This window comes from Cheilinus undulatus, linkage group 8 (genome assembly GCF_018320785.1).
Source record: "Cheilinus undulatus linkage group 8, ASM1832078v1, whole genome shotgun sequence".
In the NCBI taxonomy this organism is placed as follows: Eukaryota; Metazoa; Chordata; class Actinopteri; order Labriformes; family Labridae; genus Cheilinus; species Cheilinus undulatus.
Window position 1 is genome coordinate 44,973,385 of NC_054872.1, and position 27,130 is coordinate 45,000,514.

Here is a 27,130-nt window from a genome sequence, read left to right on the forward strand (position 1 = left end):
AGGTGGAATTTATGATTACCACTTTTACCTCTCAACAAACTTTACCCGTTCTAATTACACATCAAAGTCTTGATTGGATGAAAGTATGATACTTATTCATTTTTCAACCAATCAGCGTTGTTACTGTAAGAAGCTTCAAACCAATCAAAAGCTCGGAAGCGAGTAGCGTAGCCCGCCCACACGCACCAGCCAGTAGTCTGGCCGAAACAACTGTCATTTAGAGTGAGTGGACATGATGGGGAAGCCAGAGCAAGAGCTAGAAAACACGAATTAAACGTTTCAAGAAGTATCAAAAACAACTTTTAAAGTTACTTGTCTGGTGGTTTCAGCTTTCGTCGGCATGTATTAGCACCTTGAAGGTAAGTTAACGCCAAATAATGAGTATTTGAGGGGTTTTTGTCCCCTCGAGCGCATGAGTTGAACATTTTTAAAAAGGAAGCTAACGTTTTTTTCGCTACCAAGCTAATGTTTATCTTACCTTTCAACCCCTCCACCTTCTCATGTAGAGAAGCAGCAGCTTTGGCAGTACGTCTTTCTTACTGCGATAGGAATTACAGCCAGTTTCGGAGGATGTCAGCCCCCAGCAACTCGCTTCAGCAGCCGCGAGTGAGACGCAGTAATGCGGGCTCCCCTGGCTCGTTCAACAACAGCAGCAGCTGCCGTTTGCACCCCATCCGTGCCACCGTGCCCTACCAGCTTCTGCGTGCGGGTCAGAACAGTCCAACGCGGGCGCAAAGCCTCTACGGAGGAGCCACGAACAGCCGGGGCTCTAGTCCCCCCTCCAGCCCTACGCTCAATTCAGGAAGTGCAACTGCTAAGCAGAGACTGTCCCCAGAAAGTAAGGACTCCTCCTGTCCTCCAGACTCTCCAGTTTCCAGAGGTAAAACACATATTTTCAGCAGTTTTGCCTTGCGTAGTCCAGGAAAGGCCATATGAAGGTGGTGTTGTCTACTGCTGTCTTATCTTAGTAACTTTTTGTCTTACATCAAATTGGTTTACAGTTATGCAGTTCAGTTTGAATATTTAAAGAAAGTAGGTCAAATAACATAATGCGAGGTTTGTGTAAGTCTGGCAGAAGATTGATTGCAGAGATTTAATGCATAAACTATTTATCGCTCTGTCCATTAATACAATTAGGCACTCATAAAGTGCATAAAGGGCTCTACAGTCTGGTACCAGTATCCTTTTTAGTAAGGCTGCTCCATCATGGCAAAATCATAATCACAGACATTGAAGTTACTACAATTTTGGGGCAACATATATTGGTTTTTCAGGGCCAGTTCCTATTATTAGTATTTCATTTCACCAATATGCATTTTTATGATAATCAAAATACACTTAATGTGACAAAATTGATGACCAAATAGGAAGTAAAATAAGCAATTTAGCATTAGCCCTTGGATCATAACAAATGGCACAGAACAACACAGTAGCTGCAGGAATATGGGAAGTATAATCATGCACTCACTGTGTCAGTGGCACTCAGGCTTCAGTGTTGACTGGCTAGTACTTGTATGACATCTAGCCAATCAGAAAGTGCTGTTGGCAGAAAATTAGGTAAAATCTGGGAGGGGGAAAAAGAGACAGAGGAAAGGGCACTTGCAGTGGATCCAAAGTAGCAATCTTTTTTATTTATACATTTTGTCTATTATTGGTTGGATAAAATGTAGGTATAAATAATTGCCCAAAACGCCAAATATCTTTCTTAATAAATGACAAGACTAATCAAAAGTAGACCCTAATGTTTTTTTAGTATACCACTAAGATTCATCATGTCGCTCAGAGAGGCAGCCATAACTGCAACAAATTCTGCATGTTATTTGGCATTTTTCCAGGTCTAAACCCTCACACTGAAAATGGTTCCAAATGGCTGATGTTGTTTTACCTTTCTTAGTTAGCCATCTTCTTTAGCTCTTTAGCTTTTCAGACTGACTGGAGTACATAGCACGGCTCTCTCTGCTCCTGCTGCTGCTCCTCACTTAAAGTGAATTGATAAATATTCCGGTGGGATGGGCCAAGCGTATGCTTGGCTGTATGCTCCGTTTACCACACATGACAAAACGTATGGACAAAATAACTGCAACACGACACGTGGCACAGTAATTGTTTAGTCTTGATTTGATTATTTTTATGATTGTGGGACTCAAAATTTATATGAAATCGAAACCTGATTATTTACCCAGCTCTAACACAAACCAAGAAATGCCCTATGGAAGTGCTGTGGTCTGCTGTTATCTTGTCTTAGTAACTTTCTTTCACATTAATTGTTATACAGTTTTGCAATTCAGTATTTAACTTGTGCCAAAATGGGTCAGACATGCATAACATAATGAAGCAGTTTTCTGCAATCTTGGCACCAGATTGAAGGTATAAACTATTTATCTCTCTGTCCACTAATGCAATTAGGGAATCATAAATTGCATAGAGAGCTCTACAGAATGGTAGAAGTATTCTTTTAAAACCAGGACTGCTTTTTGCTATTTCCCTTCTGAGCAGGTTTAATATACACACACAATGTCTGCCCTGTGTTTTAGACATGATGTGCCATGACACAAGTGAAATATTATCCACTCTTATCTTGTCATTATGTTTTTTGGTTACACTTAGTGGAATGGAGTTTTATATTATGCATAAAACAGGTCAGATATCATATTGTGGGGGCATACAGTAAGTCTGTAACAAGACTGGCTCTTCATTTACAGCAGGTTGATACATTAACTACTCAGCCCATTGTCCAATCACACAATTAGGCACTTATAAAGGGAATAGAGTGCACTGTTGGCTCTCTTATTTCCTATGGACTTTTGACAGGAGAGAGGAGGAGGAGGATAGATTTGGCAGAAAGGCATGCTTTCAGTTGTAAAAGGAGCCACGTCAGTCCCAGTAGAAGCACTGCTAAGCTAATGTGGTCAGGTGTTGCCTATTCTGACCTCACTGAATACATACACCATAGACCACTCGTCATATTCAGACCATATGCTGAGCCTCGCTGCGTTGCCTTGCACATGGCTACCAGAGGCAAGCTCTGTGTCGATTCATGTCAAGCTCAGCTGCTCTCTAGAAGTGATCTGAAGGAGTACACGAGAGCCCACGCAGCCCTGAATCTGTATTTTGCAGTATTTCAGTAAATCTCCTGTATGTGACAGCTCCTTCTGCCAAATATCGACACTGTGCCTTTTATTTTAGACTGGTAGCAGTATCCTTCAGCCGGCCAGAGATGCACTTAGTGTTTCTTTTTCTGTGGACATTGTGGTTTTAAGTGCGAAGACAAACCACACACTATCTTGTGAGTCTTCAAGTCACATTGTGATATGGATGTGCCTGAATACAGCCTGTCTTTCCAGTATCTGGAAACAAAAAGACACTGTAGTTCTGCTAACCTCAGTGAGTATTTCTGTCTCTGAATCAGTTCCCATGAAAAGCACTAGGTGTTCTTTTCATGATACTGGGCTGTGCTAAATAACATTAAGTCACACACGCTAGACAGCTGTATCAGTAATACCTTCATTAGTCATATTTCTTTGTGTCACCCTCTTACCTTTAATGAAAATGGCAGTTCTCCTGTCTCAAAAGCGTGGTGGTTATATTGTAGAGTCGTGAGGGGGAATTTGATGTTTGTGACGTGCTTCACATTCCTCAGTTCTTTGAATGAAATGACCTCCAACCTTGACCAGTGTACCATGCAAGGCAGGAAACGAAGTCTGTTCCACAACAACTGAGCAGGCAGACTTACCAGGCACAACGAATTTCACCCGTGTTTGGCTAGCTCTTGGTTTTGATTTCCCACCCCAGTGGCATGCCACGCATACCTCAGTCCTCTGAAAGAGACTAACCTCTAACCCAGACCAGTGTCCCATGTCAGTGGTGATGATGGAGACTTGAACCTCCCTCTTTACCGTGACCTCACAGTCCAAACATGCATGAAGCCTCATAATGATCATATCACTGTGGTGCTGGCAGCTACTTGCAGTTAAAAAATGCTCATTGTCACACATCTCTCAGAGAGAAAGCAACAATGTGAACATGATTCAGTTATCTTTCGTCACTGCAGCTCAGCTTGAGTTAACTGAAGTAGTAGGCTTTTGTAATTTCACATTCATTGTAGTACTTTGAACCCACTCACACACATAATGCTTGCCATTTGGTGGGAAATTCATTCCAACGTGCCTTACAGTACCATTAGTGTTAAGAGCCAGACAAATCCATGCCAGGAATGGACTTCAGTAGTGTTTTAACAGTTCATATTAAAGCCTAGTCATGAAGCACAGAATGGAGAGTATTATATTCAACACTATGTCCTTTAGGTTCACCGACATGACATCATTCACTTACAACATTGTCCAAACAATGAAATTCGCACTCTCCGTCAAAGTGCCAGCTGTGCTGAAACAGGCCTGCTTCATTGTCACCCATTCAAACTGCGGAGTAGGACCAAATGTGAGAGTGACTGTGTTGTCTATATCAGTCTGCTCTGGTGGATCTGTGCTGTTTATCATTTTGCATGCACATAACTGACTGTAACATGTGGTTGAAGCTTAACTTTAATGTTACATTTACTCATTCTTCACCTCTCAGTTATAACTGTTTGAGTAGTTAAAGCATACCTCCTTCATCCATTGACACACACAAGCTCATGGTGGGAGGAGCGCACTGATTCGTTGAGTGATGCTAATGATGCTAACACCCTATTTCCTGACCGGCAGAGAAACAGATGCTGTAACTCATAACATTATAAGAGCATGACCCGGATTTAATATCATCACTCATCATTTATAATGTATGAAAAACAGACCCTGCTGAAATAACGGCTTGTAATCCTCACAGTTATTAGTTTGAGCTCTAATGTAGGGCATTATTGGAAAAGAACAGCAGGGTGGCCTGCTGGATAAGCAGATTCTCCCATTACTGTGTGATCAAGACTGTTTATAACATGTTAAATAAACACCATATCAAGCATGTAGGATAAACAATCTTACCAGTTTTATTTGGAATAAATACCCATGCTTTGGCAGATAAGATACTGTCAGTCATTTTAGACTATAGAATTCAGTAAAAATCTGACAGTACACCCAATGTTTCTGTTTTCTGCTTCTACTTGTTCTAAGTAATGGTTGAGTTTTTATAGTCTTTAGAGTAAAGCTGACACTTTTTTTTATTAGATTTGGTGGGAAATGTATTTATCTATATCCAACATCCAAGCCTACATCTAGAACTGACACGATCATGAAAAGATCTAGTAAGTGAGTCCTTCCTAATTCTGATTTATTTTTACTGTGTATGTGCTCTTCTCTCACAATTCAAAAATACATCTCAGACTTTTAAGGCCTAAGTAATCATGTAAAGATACTATCACCTGCCAGTACTTTTGCAGTGTTTTCTCTAAAGCTCACCTGTTAGTTAAGGTCATGTCTGGCCTACTTAAAATGCATTTCTGACTTTTGACAGTATATGACAAAAAAGATGCATGCATTTTTCAAAAGTGGAGCTTGACATATACAAACTGGCCATGTTTTACTTGTACTGAAGTTCAAATTTGTAAACCATAAAAACCAGAATATACGAGTACTGGGCTTCTTGAGGGTCTCTCAGAGGGAAGAAAACGTATAAACAGTCTATACACAACAATTTCAAATTCTTTAACTTAATTCCACAACGTATAGTTTTTGCACAAATTTGTTGCTCTTTCAGCTTCATGTGTTTTCCCAACACTTGCTGCGGTGAAGCATGGGCCCATAGCACAAGAGCTGCGCTTAGATGAGGAGTCTTTTCAATCAAGCCAGCACTACACAGGGTTTGTTTACTAAACAGTATCCCACTATTCTCTTTAAATGCAGGAATATAATCCAATCAGAGAGAAAAACTGTTTAAAGTGGCCATGTGAGCATGGCATGTGTTTTTAAGTATCACATCTTATTTTGTGCTGTGAAGCAGCTGCTTACAACATACAGTAAATGGGGTGCATAATAAATTGTGTCAGATTGCATTCACTGGCTGACGGTGCAGCTGCACTTGTGGTAATGACAGTATATGTGCCAGCATTTTCTACTCGTATTTTTGTAGCAGGGTATATAGAAAACAGCCAACTTTTTATATGAAATGTAGCTGTATTAAGATTGTGCCTCATATATTTTATGTATATTTGCATTGCTCATATTTTGGACTGACAAGGTTATAGCTGGCTTTCATGGTTTCCCTGGCACTGGGCCTCAGAGAGTGTTCCCCTTTCCCTACTATATGGGCAGCCCTGCCAATATCATGATGGATAAAGGGAATATTTCAGCCATGATAAGCTTATTTTTATGATCATTACTAATGGATCTTGCATAAATGAATATGCAAAGCCTCTCACTGGGTTGCTTTCTCAACAGTTGGCTTCATTAAAAGGACATGTTAACACTACTATACATTAGCAACAAAGTTTGGAGCAAAACACTTTCTGCTCAATTGTGATAACTCATCTAAGAATTCTATGCAGATTACAAAATACATGTAAGTGGCCCATATTGGTCAATAATATCAGTCGACTTATGGTGCATTTCCACTAAGTGGTTAGATTTGGTTCAGTACAGTATGGTACAGTTTAGTATGGTAAACCCTGATCTTGCTTGTGTTTCCACAGCCACATACCCATGGTCGGCAGGCAGGGATCTAACAGCTGTGAAATGACGGTCTCAAAATCTACAGGATATTTAAACATACCACATGAGACTTAACCTGACTGAAAATTGACCCCATTCATAGAGTATTGCAAACAAATGCTTGACATAGAATGTGCCAGAATGCATAATGATGCAGACTGATGGAGGTTTGATGTCACTTTTAACCGTCTTTTTCCTAATTAGACCATAACTGTGCATATTAAGAAAATGGGAAACATAATTTTGGTGTTATTGTACAGTTGGGCATTGTTTTAACACTCCCCAGGCTTTTTCACATCAGTCAGTTGAGGCTGAGAGCTCAACTACTGCACAGTAGTTAGTAGATGCGCAAACTCCATGTGGTAATAACAGATGGTAGTAAAGAGTGATTTGATTGTTGAAATGTAAATAATTGCAAACAGTATACACACAGGAAACTGGTGAAAAGCAGCTTTATGTACTGGTCTGCCTCAGCTTGATAGTATGTATTTCCAGGTTCTATCATGCACCATGTTAAAAACTTGGACATGTTTAAGAAGTTCAGCTGAACTAAACAAAAATAGTTTAGTCTTATTTATATGCAGTGTTGTCAGGATAAAACATGATTTTTAAATGATATGTCTTTAAAGTAATAAGAATAGCCAAGTTGAGGCTAATCATAAACAGAGTTCTACTTTTTAATTGAGACATTTCTAAGTTAAAGCTAGATTATCATGATTTTCCTTTTAGCCGTGTGGAAACCTACAGGAAACTCTTCTGCTATGGTTTACTGATTTAGACCACGTGTTTGTTTTCACATTTGCCTTTGCTGTACAGTTAATAAACTGACCGTTTATGCCTGGAAAGGCAAAAGAGACTTTTCACAGCTTGCCGAGGGAAAGTTCTCCTTAAAAGTCAGCCTAAAAATATTCCTTTTAAATATCAAATATACCTCTCACTCATCCCTGAAATCAGCAGATGGGACTGCTTTGATGTCTTGGCTTCTTTCACAGTGTTTCTTTTTTTCTCATCAGGAGATTATTTTAGTGGGGGAGACGATGGAAAATAACCACAAGCCTGGTTCTGAGAGCACTGGCTTGGCCTATATCAATATTGATGGAAATTTAGGCTGCTTCCTTTGTCTACAATGCTTCAGGGAATTTTACTGTAGCCCAGTAAGCTTACTTAGGCAATACCTTTGGGTTGGTAGGCTTGTGTATTCTACAGACAAAGAACAACAATGAATGGCTGTGTAGTTCTGCTAGGAGAGGGGTGCCTCATGTCGATAGTTTAGTCTGTGTGTTAGTTTGTACGTTCATGTTAGACAGGCCTCTCTTTTGGCCTGCTCGCACAAGGAAAAGAGTAAATGAGTATGCTTCCTGACTATCATGCTTTTTTCTTTTTCTGTCTTTTATACGGTTATAAAGGCACTTTCATTTACTGTAAATAATCACATAAAGTGTAATTGAGGCTAAACAGTGTAACACAGATTTTTTCTTCTCTCTCATGCTATTCACAAGCTAATGTCTTTGCATTTTGTTTTTCTCTCTTTCTTTTGCTTTACAGCACGTCTCTGCAGGAATGTTGAGTGGATGCAGGCAGTATTGATGTGCATTGTGTTGTGGTTGTTTATGAGTTCTTATGTGGGTGGTGTGTGCTTAACTGCTCTGGCTCAAAGCAGACTGCTCTCATAACATCAGATACTCCTGCTCACTCATTTACATTTGCTTCAGGCCTCTGCTCTAAAGCCTGCTTTTTACCCTGCACTTATACTTAGGAGATTAGAAAAATGGTCTGCACTTTGAAAACAAGGAAAGATTGCAAAGTAAGGTCTTGTCTATGAAGTGCATCTAGTGGCAGACAGTAGTTAACAGAAGAGTTGGAAATTGTTTGATAAAATTATGTTTTTTAGCTAGACCAATTAATTCTATAGACTGATATATTTTTGGTTTAATTATAGCCCCCTCTACCACTGAAAAACATATTCAAATGAACCATTCCTTGTAAACTAACTTATTTTTAAAGTTTAGAGTATTATTATTTAATTTCAGGTGAGACATTCCAACCATTAAGATTTTTATTCAACTCAAAATACATTCCCCAGTCCTTGGCTTCCCATTTGCACTAAAAGATTTATTACACAGTGACTTTTTATCTGTGCTTTTAACTTAGCCTTACTTACACAATTGAGAAAGTTAGCACTCGAATAACAACAATGCCTAAAGGGGTCAGGGAGATTTTCTCACTTGTTACTCATGCCTTCTTCTGTTTTTTTTTTTTTTTTTGTTGTCTTATCCTATCTCCTTATTATTTCCCATTTCACAGCAGAAAGGTCCAAGCTACAAGTTCGGACTTCCAGTGCCATTCGGCGGACATCTTCCCTTGACGCCATCACAGGTCCTTACCTAACTGGTCAGTGGCCTCGGGACTCCCACGGACCCTATCCCTCCTGTATGAAAGACAAAGCTACACAGGTACAAACCTTCAGAAAAATCAGTATTTTGGAAATAGGTCATGATTTTATGACTAGGGTTGCTGTGAAGGAGGAGGCCCTGGTCTCTCCCATTCCTGTATATCAATTTTTAAATAGTCTTAAAAGTTATTTTTTAAATTTAACTTGAGGCTGGCTACACACCAGATAATTTCCCATCTTAACTGATTTTAAAATGTGGGAAAATACAGTCATAATGATAGTTAAAAGACTGTTAACATTATAACCCCCCTAACAACACAGAACATGATCCAGCCAGACTGCAAAACCACACACCTGCCATTTGTAGTAGCAGTTTCACAGTGGCTACATGAGATCTCACAGAAACTTGTGAGATCAAATGTGACTTCATAAGAAAACTAAATATGAAGGATGATTTATATCATCAGCTGGCTGTTGGACCTATCGTAGGATGTCCTGTGAAAGACATAATGGCATGTGGGGAGTTGGCATAACCCCACAAATTGGTTGTCATACTCCAGTTCAATCATCCACTTGACTCCGAGCACAGTTGTGTTTCTAATGTTCACTGCCATGTCTGTGAGCTGCAGAAGTATGCAACATCTGGTTGGTGACACTTCCTGGTTTGCTTGCTCTTAAAGGTGCAGTGTGTAATATTTAGCCTAGTAGCATTTAGCTGAACAAACTTGGTAAAATGAAGCAAAACATTTCTAAGACGGTCTATCTAAATAAGTGTTTAGTCATCTAAATTCAAAAATAGCTATTTTGGGAAAACAACTCAGAATAAACCTTTAATTCATACATAGGGAGGGTCCCCTCCATGGATGCCGCCATCTTGGATTTTTACACGTTTCCATGGTAACATAGAGGAAAAAGGAACAAAGGATAAATAAAGTTATTGTATTGTATTGTATTGTATTCACATTACAGATACACATTAAATTCAGCTGGTTGCCGCAGTTTCCAGCAGAGAAATGCAATTTAGAACCCACTTCTAGATGTTGATATTCAGTTTTACACACTGCACCTTTAATGGCTATTATGAGTATTCCGTTGGAGGCAGCCCCATCTGGAATTGTATATATAAAACTGAGGATGCATGATATTGGATTATTGCTGATAACAAATATGCCCGCATTTACAAACTGATTTTTGCTGATGCCATTATTTATAATAATAAAACCTCAGTTTTACCCACAATTTGAAGTCTGAGGATGATTAATATTAACACATTTCAGACCTTAAAACACACTTTAAGGTGTAAGGAATAAAAATAAATATAGAAAAAAATGCAGACCAAGCATGATGTGGAGATTCTTTTTTAAGAAGATAAGCATTTCGGCTTTTCACACCCTGTCCCCACACATTCATGCTCACAGAAAGAAACACAGTATAGACAGGCTTGTCTAATTTATTTTTTGATTTATTCTATTTAATTGTAGAATGTGCTCATGTTTAAGGTCAAAATGTATGTAACCCACTGGTTAATAATAAATGGGTCAGTTTTTCTCGTACCTACTGTTGCTGACTTGTTCTCTGAGTAATATCACTTGATCAAGCCTTTTCTAACATTTCATACTACAAAATAAGTAATAAAAGTATGTATGATTCATGCCGATATTGTATTGGCCGATATCGGTATCGGCCGATACTCGAGGCTGTAATATCGGTATCGTATCGGAAGTGAAAAAATCTGATCGGGACATCCCTAATGGCTGATGTATATTTTTTGTTCCAGCCTAAACCTCTGCTAACCTCTGTTAATTTACTTGTTCGTAAGGCCAGTGTTTAACGATGATATAGGCTGACTTTTATAGCCAAAATTTTTTTTGTAAATATCAGCACAGATTTTCATATCCGTCTAAACAAATAATTTACTTTTTCAGCTAATATTTTCCAAATACCAATATCATGCCAATAATATTGTACAATCTTATGTAAAGCATGTTTGATATTTCCAATTTAAGAGTGAGGTAGTAAAATAGTTATATTTACACAACAGTTGAGGATTATCTGACAAATAAATTGACAAGCCTCGATATGGACAATACCCTTTATCGTTGGGGTTGAAGTGGGGGAAATTGGGCCCAAAAAAGGGCTTAGATCATCTTGCATTTGGCCAGCCTAACAAAGAACACCCCCTCCCCCCCAAAAAAAGCAACATTCCTGTTGTTGTACGTTATGATATTTTTTTCTTTTTCTTTTTTTTTAAATATTATTGTGTTTAATGGACTTATGGGCAAATCCAATAACAACAATTACCAGTGAGCCTTGGCTGCTAGAAGCCTATAAGAGGAGAAAATCAGAGTAATCGAATATTCACTAAACTTCTTAAATTTGTTAACCTTAACAACACATAGTTGCTGACTTTATAAAACCTAAACCCAACAGTATGCTCTCTATGATATAATATATGTTCTGTGGTCCAGAATCATGCAGCTTTATTCTTTTTCACCCAGATAAATATTCAGGGTTATGACAGGAATATTATTTTCAAAAATAATACACATTTGACCAGTGTCTCCTTTAGATATTTCAGGTCTGACCTGTTGTATTTCTGAGAGGGGAATGCACCCAACTAAAGGGTTGTTTTATGGGCTGACTAACCTACTTCTCAAAATTGCTACTGTTTACAGCAAAAAAATGGAGCTGTAGTAAAAAGCTTCCCTTACATGGTATGTACAAACTATACGTCTTTTATGTATGTTTTTTTATTAGTGATCTGGATGTTTGCATTTTGTACTGATGACCTGATGGGGTGTGTTTCATGCCAATTTCCACTTAGAAGTGCTCAAGATTAATATTACACTGCCTATAAAAAAAAATTTATTCTTTAGTTCATAAAAAGCAAGAGCACTGAAATGCTCTTGCCCTTTTCCGGTATTAATCATAATGTGAGTTAAATATTTTCATGCAGTGATTTTACAGTATTGCAGCATGTTAAAAATAACATTTTCATGTAGCACAATAGAAACACATAGTAATAAGTGGTTAGCTACAAGAATGAAACTTGGTCATATGGAAGCCTTGATAACCCAAATCCTTGATAACCCTAATCTTCAGACACCACAGGTCTCCCTGGGGGTCTAATAGTCGAAGTGTTCACACAACTGCAGCGTCCAAAGTTAAATGATCAAAACGGAGAAAACAAAAAAAAAAATATCTGACAGAAAAGGAGTGCAACATTGCATAACAAGACGATGTGTTCATCAACAATGACAGTGTGTTGCTTTGCAGGTTGAAGGTAACTGATCCATCATCACATTTTTCCATTTTGCTGTAATTGATCAAAGAAGCATGTAGCATGCCAGGAGACAGAAAGAAAATATAAAGGTTTTTATAAGTTTGGAAGACAGTTAAGTGGGTTATTCCTTCATATAGCCAGTAAAATCTACACAAGAAGAAATATACATAAAAAAATAACTTTCTGCCTAAAGGAATTTCAACAGTGTGCTTAGTATTAAGTTAAAGTTAGCTCCCTGTTTGACAAATCAAAAATACCTTTAATATCTCTTGGTGTTATTCAAAAAACATTGTCACCCTCAAGTGCACCAGAGTTTCTGGTAAACTCCCAAATTTCACACCCACTTTAACCTTTTTTATTGCAGCTTGTGGCAGTTGGGAATTAACTAATTGTTGGTTTTGTCATAGTGGCGGGTGAAAGAGCCAAATATACTAGCTGTTGCCAAAGATTGTTTATAGTAATCTGGAGGTTTTTGGTGGAATCTGCTGCCAGAGCAGTCCTAATATTTGGTACTAAAAATACGCAGATATTTTCTTATGCCGCTACCTTCTTTAAAACGTCATAACACTTCATTGCACACATGTATGGATGTCACATTTGGCCAAGATAGCAGCAACACATCATCGCCCACCATGTGAGTAATAGCCATGTGCAGTTTTTCTCTTAGTGTTTAATTTTGGGGGATTTGGGGTTTGGTTTGGGCTTGCCTTTTGAAAGAATATTGACTATGTATGATCAAGACAAGGGCTGCTCCCTCTTTGCTTATAGAAGCCTTTCATGTGTCTGAATGAGGACTGCCAAGGCTCATTTACATGGGCTTCATCCTTTTAACCCCTCATTTGCCTCACATTTCTTTGTGTGTAGGCTGAGGAAGTGGTGGGAGGGCCTTGCAAGAATTCTTCAAGTGGCTATATATGCAGAGTAAACACCTCTAATTGCAGGGTTCTTGTACAGCCCTGGAAAGTCTGGACCAATATGGGAAATCAATTTTGATAATAATCAGGGCTTGAAAAATGTTACTGCAGAACTATGCCTGGGCACGTATACATAGTATCTTTTAGACCTTCTGTGTATTTGTCTACATTGTTCTTACTATAATTCCCAGACTCCATAAGTGAAGCTCTGATTGAAGGCAGACCGAAATCAAAACCCAGCTAAGAGATTTATGTGTGTCAGTGCTGTGGAAATATGAGATGGAAAACATTTGCCTGTGTTGTAATGATGTGGGAGAGATTGACACACTTGACAGTCCTTGAGCGATTAAATGCACAGACTCCCCCAAGGACAGTCAGAGACCACTTCCTGTTAACAAGCTATGCCTAGGCCCAGCTCTTTTTATAAGACAACAACAGCAGAGAGCAGTAGACAAAAGGTCCCTGGCCTCTTTTGTTGTGCTTTGCACAAGTTCAAGACAGCCTCTCCTTTGAGCTGTAATGTAGCCTCACATGGAGGTGAAGTTGTTTGCACCTGTCCCCCAGGCTAAGGCTGAGGCGGGGAGAAATCCCACTGCTTACCACCTGGCCCTCGTGGCTGCATGGCCCGCCTGCCTTTTGTGTGGGAGTTGAGGAGCAGAGGGTCCATACATATGCTAATTGCTGTTCCGGGATAGGTCTGTGTGCCCTAGGCCCTGTGGTTACAGAACACAGAGAACGTCTGTATGAAGATTAGGGCCCTCACACACCAAGCCGACCTCAAAGAGCCAGCACCGACAAAGACAGGCTGATCAAACACTTCGCATTGCCTTCTTTTCCTAGAAGTTGCTCTTGAACACAATAACTAATGACAATACACATTAAATGGTTGTATCTGCACTATAAGGAAATAATTAATCATCAGTCAGGGAAACATTGACGAGCTAGCCTTTTTTTAACAGCTTTTAAAGCTTCTTACATCAGAATAAAATTAAGACATACTTTGTAATCTTTAAAGGGAAACTTGGGTTTTACAGTTGCTCCCATAATAAATGTAAGTATGAAAATACAAGATCTAAAGTGTAGATACTCGCTTGAAACATGCAAATTTCAATTTTGTATACAACAAACACACAATGTGCAGAATAAATAGGTATCTAGTAATATGTAGAACAGCCCAACCCAGAATACGCAAGATAAATGCATCAATAGTAGACATAAATCGTTATATTATAGTCTGTTATAGTCTATTAATTTCTTACTTAAATCTTTCAGCTGCTGACAATTAAACTCATTTGGCAAAAAAGTAGTTGCCCAAAAAAGCTTGATGACAGCTTGCTGTTTCCATACATCTGACTTTTGATTCTGTATGTTAAAGTCATTAGGTATTCACATACTGAATCATATAGCTTTATTATTTATTGCAGTATTATATGACATGTTTTATTTCTGCTTTTTCTCTTTATATGTTCTTAATGGATTGATTTGAATGTTATTGATCAAAAGTTTACAAACTTTTCAGACCATGTGTCAAAATGAAGAGGACTGAATTCTTCAAATGCTACATAGTTTCAACACAGATATTAAGTATAAAGCAATATTTATGTATTCACACCACCTTACCATACATGACAGTAATGAAAGATTATGGAAACCTCTCTTAGTGAGACAGAAGAGCCTGTTTTTTAGCCAATGTCTTTGACCTTGAGTGTCAGGTGAATTCAGTATTAGCCGTATGACAGAGGAATTGTTGTCTCTTTACTGTTTTTTGGACTGATCAGCTATTTTAAATTCTTTCATTCTGCTTTAATCAAATTGAGGTTGTCCAGATATGTCTTTACATAGCTAAGACTAACATCAGTGTTTTCCAACAGTACCAGTTGTCAGCCAAATGGCTGACTTGTCACTTAATTTCAGCCTGCTATTTTAACTATTGTGGACTTAACAGAATAGTTGCACTAACACTTATGACATGCACACTTCAGATTAATTTCTACAGTATATCAATTGAGCATTAATCTCCTTATTGTGGCAAATCCCTCATTACATTTTAATTTTTTTGTTTCTTTTGACTGCTATGTAAGGTTTGTACATGTTTTAAACTCCGAAAGTCGTTATTTTATGAAAGTGTTCATTGTAGTGAACATGTGTGTGTGAGCTCTGTGTATTAAAAAGCTTAATTTCTTGGTAATAATTAATCATAAACTATGTTGTCCCTTTACATAATTGAATTCCAACCATGCATTGTTGCTTGAATATTCTTCAGACTAAAAGGACTTTGTGTAGATACCCAAAATTTTCTCGGAGAAATCCCCCGGATTCCCTCTTTTTATGTGTGCCTCACTTATTAAGGCAAGCTTTTGAACCCCTCCTCGCTAGCCACTTTTTTCCCACAGGTTGACTACTCCATATATCTGTGAGAAACCCTGAACAAGTAGTTAAAGCTTTTGTTGATTCCTCTCTGCTTTGCTGTTAATGGACAAAATGTATACCCAAACTTTTCACAACTAATATTGATATCTGAATAGTATATAAAATTAACAATTGATTTTGTTTGTAATGAAATTGAATTAACATGTTCTTCCAGTTTTAAGGTAGAGGCCAGTGGTACTTTTATCACTGTTAAGGAGTTGCCTTATGTAGATTATTTTCTTATCTGAATGAAGTCTGAAGCTAGAAGGAACAAAAATGCCATCTCTGAGATATTTATCTACTTTCAGGAATACTCAGGGAGTTTTCATACTTGCACGAGATAACAGATACACAAAGTCAACTACCGCATCACAATGCATGCTCCTCTCATCTCTGAACCTAACCAAATGATAGCAGTGGCATTCTGCTCGCATGTCTCGGCATGCAATCTAAACAAACCCGCACAGATTCCACTGCAGCTCTATTGAAGCCCAGTCATTATTTCCTGCTTTGGAACGGAGCTGGATTCTTGAGGATGTTGTCTGCATGTAACCCTTTGGGTGGGAATCATAATGGGAAGCAAGCTGCAGGCTAGTTTTATCTTCACAGCAGTACATTATCAGGCACAACACCTGGCACACAAGCCTGAAAAGCACACAGCTCTGGCCGGAAGTTAGGGAGCTAGCATGATAAAAGGGCCTCTGAGGTAAATAAAGGTGGGTGTTCTTGTTTACTGACAAGTTGTTTGAGGGGGGATAGAGTCAATCAAGAAAGATAGCCTGCAGTATTTTTAACTGTCTCACCCTAATGTGGATTCCTGGAGGAAAATAAGTAGTTTAATTGCAAACAGAGTTGGCCAACACAAGCTCTACTTGACATCTGTGGTCTGCTGACACCTTAAAAACATGCTGCCTGACAAATTTTAAACATGAGCCTGAATTCCCTGTTTTGAAATAAGTTTATCATCCCCATAGCTGATTCTTGTTAGATGTTTTTTTTTTTTTAGTTTGTAAGCAACGAAAGTTCCAGCTGAAAGTTAATTTCTGGAATTCGTGTCCTCATACAAAATGAATTCTTACCTTTCTTTGTGTGTATTTAATATTACTGTCATAACATTTTACAGTAGTCACGGTTTAATTGGCCTTTGATTTAAATCAGTAAACAAGATAGTTGATTTTTTTAAATCAAAGGCCAATTTTTAATTGATTGGACAACTGAAGAGAGACAGAAAATAGGGGGTTAGAGAGAGGTGGATGACACTGGGATACAAAACTGCAACCAGTGCATTCTAGGGGTGTAGCAGTTGACAGAGGTCATGGTTCAGTTTGTACCTTGATTTTAGAGTTAGGTTTCCCTCATTGATGACTTTTAATGCACTGTAATGCAGCTTACAATTTGTTCCTTCTTGTGTTGTTTAGAACTACCTGTGAAAGTTAGTATAGCCTGTGTATATTAAGCATAAAACAAAAAGACAAACAAAAGAAATTCAAAATAATAATAAAAATAACATTAATAAAGTAAATTGCATAGCAGCTTTAAAAACTGAGGTTTTCAAAGTGCTTTGACAGTAAGCAGAATTACTATTAAGACAAATCATCAAACGCAAACATTAGAAAGACAAAACCCTAACAACAGAAGAACCCATGAGCAACAGAAGAACCCAATATATAAAGCATCACAGAAGGTAAAAGCATTAAAACTCCTGATTTGAAATTATAAAATAAATGTAATGCAAAACAATAAATACTTGCATTTTCGAGCAATGCATCCTATTCATGATTCAAAAATGTGCCATGACTCTGTCTGTTGGTAAACAGCCATTGCAGTGGTTACTGGTACAAAATTAACACTTGTGTATGTCAGTGAAGGACCTCAGACTAGTTTATGTAAACACAGGATAGGAGCCTGTAAAGGAGTCTGAGCAGAGCACATAAATTCACACTTAAAGCTGGTGCTCTCTACTTCTGCATATCCACATTTAGTCTTAAAAATATATTAGCATCAGTAGTGTTTTCCACCCACTAAACCTGGTATGTTTTCCTCTTTAGTTGTGCATGCTTCTTCTTCAGTTATTAATAGCAGTTAGCAAACAGTGACGGGCGTAACTGCCACCCAGATTGGCATTCCAATAGTGCCATGTAAGATTTCCTTTTTTCTCCATTCAGACATATTTGTTGTGTGACTATGTGCAACGATCCATCATCTCTGAATTGTGACGAATACACAAACCATTACACTCTGACTATGTAGCATCTGTACATATGCAAATACTCTACCATTTGAGTAAAAGTGGCACCCAAGACTTGTCCTGCAGGATTTGGTAACATTGTGATTGTACTGGACAATATCGTGAATTGGGATTTTGATGTATACGACATGAATGGTATTGTGAGTCTGCTCTGGTTATCAAGGAAACTACAGATGGTGTGATTTTAAGTGTGGTTTTAAGTGTGTTTTTCTTAACTCAAAACATACATAGGCCTATTTCAAGTAGTACCTTTACAATACAAAACCCGAACTTTTTACAGTACTGCTTTCAAAATAATATATTTTTTTATAATAATATATAATATAATGATAAAAGTTTTTTCTTTTATGAAAATGAAGTTATCTTACCAAGTGCAATAGTGCATCTGTTGTGATCTTAAATGCCTTTCTGTAGGCATTTTTGTAAACCTTCAAGTACTATTTAAAACAAAAATAATTGTGTTATTGCACAGCCTTACATCATAATTTCAGCTGCTATTAGATTAATTGTGCAGCACAACCAAAAACAATTTAAATTTAAGGCAAGTAAAATGTGAATGAAGGACTCTAAATTGTAAAATAGCTGACTTCAGTGGTATGATATATAAATATAGCACAACTTTGTTGTGTAAAAGAGTTTGTTGATGTTTACCTGAAACACCTTCAGGCTTTCTCATGATTCTAAATTTAAACCTGTGTGTTTTCTCATTCTCAGCAGAGTATCACGCACTGTAGAAACCTTTCACATACCACTCACTGCCTACTTAAAGCGTTTCAAATTTCACTGATTTACAAGTAGTGAGCAGCATGCCCTACTTGACGTCATAGAACATCTGTGAGAACTTAGATTTTCCTTAACAGCTAAGTCCACAACTCCACAAAGCCCGTCTGCCCTTTTAGAGGAAACTGCAGTCTGTATGGGGAGATTAGGCTGCAGCATCGAGTCCCTCAGTGTTTGGCAGAGGCATCAAAAAGCACAAGCAAGTCCATAGGCCATGCACAAAATGTTAATGCTAAAAGCTAGCTACACATCTGCCGTCCAGCGTGGCCAAGCACAGTGGTCCCTTTTATAAGAGCACAAGCACCCATTTAATATGCTGTCCTTTTCTGGGGGGGACCAGCGCCAGCAATCTAGTGCAAACGACTTCACGGGTGTTCCTCATTATTCACTGTGTGATATTCCATATCATAGGGCAAGACTTGTGCGTTAGCCGGAGAGCCATAGAGGTTTTACTGTTTGTGTGGGGTCAGGCATAAGACACTGTGTGGACACTGACATTTAAGATGTTTCGCACCAGTGTGCTGACCATAAAACGTCAGATGTTTGAGGATTTGTTTGAGGACCAGAGGCACTGTTGATATGCATAATCAGGGGGAAGTATGTGGTTTCAGACGACTCTATGAAACATCCTCAGTCTGTTTCTGTTTTTGCATATATTTACATAACTTAACCGTTTCCTGGTTGATGCAGCAGAGGTCTAAAAGACGTGCTCAGTGAGACAGAACTGCCTCTATGCTCCGTGGCAGGGAGTGTTTTGTATTTCAGATGTTTTCTCACTGGAGTACTAACAACATAAAAACTCTCTGTAGACTCACTGACCTGGTAAAAGCCTAATATTGAACAGATCACACTACAATATACCAGAGTTGAGCATATAGGCAAATAGGTAAACTGGGTAGCAGGGAACAGCTGCTAGTTGGTCCCTGTAAATGTCACCTGTGGCTGATAAGGATGCCTTTTTGGCATGTAACCATGAATTATTCGCTCGCCCTGTAATTATTTCTTTAAACTGTGTTTGACTTGGTAAGGGGGTGTTAGATTTTGTAATGTACCAGTAAATTATACAAGTAGACAAGAAAAAGGAAGGCTTTAAAGTCCTGCCAAAGATTTATTTATCTTAGGGAGGCTTACTAATGGAAGTAATCAAACACTCTCTGACTTTTTGTTGTTCATGTAGAACGTAGTTCTTTCCTCAGGGATGGTATCTCATGACTGTTTTCATCATTTTCATTGAATCCAGATTTTCAGCTTTACTTTGGAGCACACGGCACTCATTACAGCTTTCAGCCCCTTCTCACTCAACTGCCTCTCCGTACATTTTATATTTTAGGTATTTAGTTTATGCTTCTTGACTCTTTGGGTATTCGGGTGCTTTATCAGGAGGTCTCATGAGGTTTTAGGAAAGGCTTTTGTGAAAGCTTTGAGAGTTCTTCTTCTGCACAAGCTTTTGTTGACTTTAACTCTGTCCACATCTCAGTATTTGCACTTAAAAAGATGGTTGCATACCTATTATAAATACCATGTGCATATCATAACAATTTTTTAATGTGCAAACAAAAAATTAGATTCATGTAGGTAAACTAGGGATGCCCTGATGTTTCAGTTTAACATCGGTATCAGCCACTATCAGCCATGTTGACAAACATCAGCCATTGGCAAATAACGTGGCATGAACAGACATCAGTAGCCAGGATTTCTCTGTTGTGTCCAATCAATTTCATGCTGGTATCTAGTAAGGATGTTCCTAACCGTCTATTTCCCTATTCGGCTAAACGCTCATTTACATTTCATTTAACCAACTGGTCTAAAGAGGAGAAAACCCCTAGAAAACAGTCAAATATCTCACAGGGTCATTGTGTCAGCGGGTGTGATGTTAGCCTGATATACTCTCTACAGCGTGGCTAGCATTAAAAGCTAGCACCGCCAGCCTTCGTCCCTCTTTGCAGATTAATATAGTGCTTTAATGTGTGACCTCTTTTCACTTCGGTCGAGTAGTTACACGTGAGTTCAACCCTCAACAGCCTACATACCAAATTTGATTCCTTTTACTACTTTAGAAAACTGTCGTACCGCGATCTTCCTACTACACGCTAACCGCTAAGCTACCACTGAGCTTCTCATGTTTACATCCGATGAAGTGCCAGAGAGGAAGGCAGCGGCCATTGACTGAAGCTACTGTGGCCTCTAGTGGTGGGAGGTTCATTACAGTTTAAAAGAGCATTATAGACTGGGATTTCAGGCCCGTGTTCATAAAAATGTTTGGTAGTTAGTTTAACTGATTAGTAAATCCCACGCCTAACTGTGCACATCCCTAGTATCTAGTTCAGCTAACTTCTGATTTTAAGTTTTATTTTCTTTAAAGACAGAAGAGGTCATCTGATGGCAAACTCAGATTTGTTTTCATGGTCAAACACAGTAGAAAATGCTGACACAGTGGAAGTGTGCGAAGAGCATCAGTAACTATGGATGCACAATGTTATTGAATGATATCAGATTTTATTATAAAAAAAACATTTTCGATATGTCAGACACCTGGAAAGTTAAAAAAAAGTTAAGTTGAACTGAACAAATTTGATTTGCTTTAAGTAAGATACACACTACACGATAATCAGGCCAATTGTTGTGCTGAATCCTCCCTTCCAACCATAGTCAGGAAAGGCCTGGTTATCGAATGGTTCTAGCGGTTATCTTGCCAGATTATCCTGTGGTGTGCTGTGTGTTAGCAGTGAATTTTTCCCTCTCCAACCTGATTGGAGGTGCTCTGACTTGAAATTAAAAATAGTCATCATGTTCAATATATATATTTTTTAAAAATTTTATTTTGGGCATCTTTGTGCCTTTATTTGATAGAGGAGGATAGTGGATAGAGTCAGAAACAGGGACGAGAGAGGGGGAGAGACATGCGGTAAAGGGCCTCATGCCGGGCTCGAACCCTGGCCGTCTACGTACATGGGGCGCGCCTTAAACCACTCGGCCACCTGCGCCCCTTGTTCAATATTTTTTGACAAAAATCCTGTTGTGCGTGGTGAGCAATGAAAAAAGTGAAGAAGGCACAGACCAGGCCAAGACAGTCTATGATCAGAATCTGCTAGTGGATGATATGCTGAGTTGATCCTCTTGTTCTACACCACACTATACAAATAAATCCTTAAAATCTGTGATTATTTGTCGTTGTGTGTGGGGTCTGTCACATTTAGAAAATTGATTATGATTTTGAAAGTCTTTGTGTGTTGCAGGCTTTACACAGGCAGTGTTATTTGTATGTAAGACTTTTTTTTTTAAAAGAGATAACTTTAGAGTAGGGATGCACATTTAAGGTTAAGAAGTTGACGGTTTATACTGGTAGATAAGAAATTTTCTGCCAATAGAGACAACTGATTTATTGGTTGTAAATATTGGTCATATTTGCAATTAAGTTTGTGGCGTTTTAGGCAGTTTTAGGTTCAGTCATGTCTGAACTACAATCAGCCAGTATCAACTAAAATGAAAATGTGAACATTTCTATATCAGATATCAGCGAAAATCAAATATTGGTCTTGGTATTTATTGGCCCTAATTTTCATACCAGTCCATCTCTAATATAAACATTTTTATGCTACTTTTGATCGACATATATTCAAAAATCTGTCAAAAATAACAATCTTTTTCATCTGTGACCTTCAGTTACCTGATCTGTAACTTTCACATAAAAAAATATCAGAAACCGCTGACATGTTAATCTTGTGTCCTGAGGATGGTGTACTGTATAGATACTGTATAGATATTATCTGATATAGATATCTTTTACTTCACAGTTTTTAGGAGTCTTTTTATCTATGTGCGCCTGTGCAAAGTTGAAGCATTTTCCATATCATAGTTTTAAGCGTACACTTGGGCAATTTATCAATACCATATTCTATTTGTGTCTGAAAAATCTTTTGAATTAGACTGTATTACATGTTTTTATTATGTGTTGTCATTAAATTTCATGTTTCAGACTCCGGGTCTTTGGATTGATGAGGGAGCAGAACAAGGAAGTCCTCATCAGCGGTCAGCCTCCTGGGGAAGTGCAGACCACCTAAAAGAGGTAAATTCATCTGTATTATCCTCTGCTCTTTAAAGTTACAGCTAATAAACATCCAGCTTAAACACTGGGAAAAGTTGATCAACAATAGAAATGTGCCAGTGTTAATGTACACAATAATTTGCTAAGGAAAATGGTTGTTTGGGTGGGTGGGTGGGTGGGTGGGGGTGGGGGTTGTTTAAAACTTGAGAAAACAAATGTTCTATTTATTATCTTGGTCTTCTGCCCAATTTAGCTCATACTTCTTTCGCAACTAGTCAGTCTAATTTGTATAGCAACAACTCATAAATGTTATCTTTAGAAACTTTACCAAGAGGGCAGGTCTAGACTTTGCTCTTTAAATAATGACAAATATGTCAACTTTGTGGTTAGCACAAACTAGCATCGCCTTGGAGAAACATGATTGCTCCGTCTGCATAGAGCATGAATTAATACCAAATTCTGTTGAGTGTTTGCTTAATGAGTAAGTGTCTGCTTGTCATAAATTATCTTCAAAGGTAAAGATGTTTACCTTAGCATTGGCTCTGTTGTTTTTTCATCACGTTAGGTTTATGAAACCAAGTATTATTACACCCTGAATCCAAAATAAACATTGAACTATACCAACAATATATGCAGTGTTGAAGATAATTAATATATATGCAAGTTATGAAACCAATCAAGTCACATAATTAGTGTTTAACTTGGCAGACACTGCATGATGGCAGGTGACTTTGTTGTGTTTTTCTAGTCTGCACATTTTACCTGAAGGCGACAAACTGCATTAAGGCTGGAGAGTTCCCACCTGTGCTTGCAAATAAATGATTGGTTAGAAAGGAGAATAGCCATTGTTTGATGATGGCTGCTGTCAGCAAACTCAAAACATCTGCCTGAGACTTTTTCTGTCCTGTCCTTCCTTGTCAGGGCGTTAATATTTTTGTCACTTCAGTTGTCCATAGGAGGCAGAGGTGTCAAGAAACTAAGTACAAATACTTCGTTACCTTACTTAAGTAGAAATTTTGGGTATCTATACTTCACTGGAGTAATTATTTTTCAGCCTACTTTTTACTTCTACTCCTTACATTTTCAAGCAATTATCTGTACTTTCTATTCCTTACATTTTAAAAATAGCCTCGTTACTCCTATTTCATTTCAGCTTGTTTTCATTCCGGCTTGTTATCGTTCAAAAATACACAAAAAACCCCAAAACCTATCTAGATAAATCGCGCCATCTGGATAGAGTGAATTTGATTGTGGTTGGATGAGAAGTATAAACACAATACTATTCTGACACCCTATTGGTTTGTACGCGATCCATCGCACCTGCGCACATGACACAAATCACGTCACACTCCAGCAAGGAAATAGCAGACGTATGTAGCCTAGTACGAAGATTTCCGTGGCAGAGACTCAAGAGAACTTGAGTGAAATGTCCCAACCAAGCACCAGCAAGGAGGTTGGTAGCCAGGAAGGCCAATACTTATGGGCAACTAGTCATCATATCTTCCGCTCCATGAAACACATGTTAATGCTCAGTAGTAGACATATATGGTTCTTGAATGTATTTGCATTGTACTAAAATGCATTTATTTTCAATGGGCATAAATGCGGCTGGAACAGGTGCATCCCAAATTTTTCAACATTAACATCTTAATATAACATTATAGTCATTAAGGCCTTGAGAAAAATGTTTTTTTGGGGAGGTGGGGTAGTGCGCTATAGGCCCTTGTGGGACAGCCTAAGCTTTTGTCCTTAATGGCATTTTTTCCCCCTTACATTACTTTTACTTTTATACTTTAAGTAGTTTTGAAACCAGTACTTTTACACTTTTACTTGAGTAAAAAGCTTGAGTTGATACGTCAACTTCTACAGAAGTCTTTTTAAACCCTAGTATCTATACTTCTGCCTGAGTAATGAATGTGAATACTTTTGACACCTCTGATAGGAGGGTAGGAAAATATGGATCTGCTTCAGTATTTCTGTGTTTTTTGTTACATGGTCATGACTACTAAACATAAATGTTGTTTTCTCAGATTACACAAAAGCAGTGTTCTTTGGATGTCAAAGGACAGCAATAAATGTGCAGAAAGTCTTTTCTCATGCATTTAGAAAATCATTTTTTTGTGCAGAGAGGCTGTCAAAATTTTCGATCCATTGATCCTTTTTGATTCTTTTAGATACCAAACATTTGAAAGTACTTAAAGCATTATTTTAATAGACTGTGGTTTTGATCCAAAGTTTAAAAGAAATAAAAAACTTCAGTGGCTTGTTGCACCACCTATGCACAAGTTGTGTCCTAAAATATGGTGTGAAGGCCAAACTAAACCCTAGGTTCTAATTAGTTAAGTTGTATTTAAGTTGTGTCATTGTGTGGTTGCACCACAGAGATGCAAAGTTCATCTTAAATAGGAAAGCGAAACATGCAAACTAACTAAAATATTGTCTCAGTTATGGTGTTTTCACTTCATTGAACAGACAGTGAAGCATTTTTTTTGTTATTTTTGCTATAGTGCTGCCTTTCCTCCTGGATTGTCTGCAAACAGACCAATGGCTGAAAATGAAGACACTGTTAATCTTTAAACAGTGACGAAAGTGTATGCAAAATCTGTCAAAGCATTGTGATTAGTTGATAACTAAAGCAAACATTCTAAACCTGCTGCCAGTGTGAAATAACAAGAATGACAGCAAGTTGTAGATTGTCAGTAACATGAGATAATTTTACAGTACTTTGCTGTTGGATGGTGGAAATTATCTCTGCTCATGGAAAATTAAAACTTAAGTCCTAAGAAAGTCATCATACATTCATAAAGGATTCAGTCAGTCACAGAGTATGCACTGCAGACACCACACAGCCAGTAAAATCCCTTGCTCCTTGCCACAAGTTATCAAAAAGTGTCACTTATATATGTCATGTATAGCCATTCATCTATACAATATCATCCAGTCTTGGCAACAACATTATGTTGTATACTGTTGATGCTCCCTATACTAACACATGTTAAAGAAATGTATTGCTATTGCTTAGCTAAAAGTATCCTCATATTGTGATTACAATTATTACCGGTATCAACAATCTCTTGAACTTATAAAGGCCTGCTTGCCTTAAACACTTAAACAGCCAGTGCACAGACCATGTTTTTGTCATTTCTTTAAGTATCATTCCATTTACTTGAAGTATGTTTTATTCGTTAGGGTCTGAGGTTGGCCTAAATATTATACTCTTTAAGGTCGGTTTCCACTCCTGTCTATCTGCTGGTCTTGGTGGCCAACCAGCCGACCACACGGAGCTATTAGGTCTCCAAACTCTCTAAACCTCAGTCTAAATTTAACCTCTTTCTCCCCTCTGTTTCCCACTCAACTACACACTTACATCTCATTATGGCTTGTTGTTTTTTAGAGGCCATACAGGAGCTTCTCTCCAGGGTGAAACAACCATATTATTCCCTCTTTATTCTGCACTGATTCATTGGAGCTCATGTTACTCAAGAGCCTTGCAAAACAATAGACGATCATATTTTTCTGTTATGGCAACAAGATCTGCATGCCATCACTGCTAAATTCCAAAATAATAATGGCAGACAGATGTCTTGTTTTTTGTTTGTGTTGACCTGAAAAGACTAGAATTTAGAGCCTTTTTGGAAAAATCAAAGTACTGAAGACTTTTTCAACGAGAGGACTTGTAGACGGAAATACAATCCATAAATGACTCATTTCACAGGTATTGAGAGACAATGTTGTAATGTGTTAAGCATGGAACAAGGCTGCTTCCTTGACCTTACTGGATGCAAGAATTTTGCTCAAATTACTGTACAATTGTGGAGCTGAATACCAGAAAAGTAAAGCCTTTGCAAAATGTAATTTTAAGTGGTCAGGAGGCAAGCCAGGGATATCACAATTTTGATGAAAGTTAGTCAAAACAAGTGTTCAGTTTAGATTGTTGACATAAAAAGAGGGATCAGCAATACTCAGTTTTTGTATTCATCCTCACTTATTTGTGGATATAAGAAGGGAAAAGAATACCTTAAGTGCTCAATAAAGTTGTCAGAAATTTTGATACATTTCAGTATTGTGTATTGGTTCAGAGGTCACAGCTAGGTTTTGGGGTCACGGTTCAATACAGGTTCAGTTCATTGGTAAAAAAGGAACATAAAGTCCTTTTAAGCTGACAGTAGTTTACCTTACAATGTAATCTTTCTCGTAATATTGAGAACTACCTGTGATAGTTGATACAGCCTATGTTGTATTAAACATTTAAAAAGAGGAAAAATGAAAAGCAACACAGAAATGAATAGTCTAATATCCCCTGAGAAGGATAAAATTTAGAAGACATAAGGATGAACACAAATAACATATTTTAGAGCCTTTTTAAGGCAGACCTATCTTATTTATGTTTTAGTTGTGTGCCTTGATGCCGTCACTTAGTT

At 38.0% G+C, this 27,130-nt stretch overlaps 1 protein-coding gene across 3 annotated transcripts in view; it reads left to right on the forward strand.

Annotated features, from left to right (window-relative positions):
- Positions 1-213: 213 nt before the first annotated feature.
- LOC121513364 (glucocorticoid-induced transcript 1 protein) overlaps positions 214-27,130 on the forward strand; it is a 42,712-nt gene continuing 15,795 nt past the window's right edge. For 2 of the 3 annotated variants that reach the window (XM_041793080.1, XM_041793081.1), the window contains exons 1-4: positions 214-359; positions 507-880; positions 8,943-9,091; positions 22,641-22,730. In XM_041793080.1, coding sequence (XP_041649014.1) covers positions 571-880; positions 8,943-9,091; positions 22,641-22,730 — 549 coding nt within the window. In that variant the 5' untranslated portion in view covers positions 214-359; positions 507-570. The remainder of the gene's footprint in view (positions 360-506; positions 881-8,942; positions 9,092-22,640; positions 22,731-27,130) is intronic. The other variant, XM_041793082.1, reaches the window with a different exon arrangement.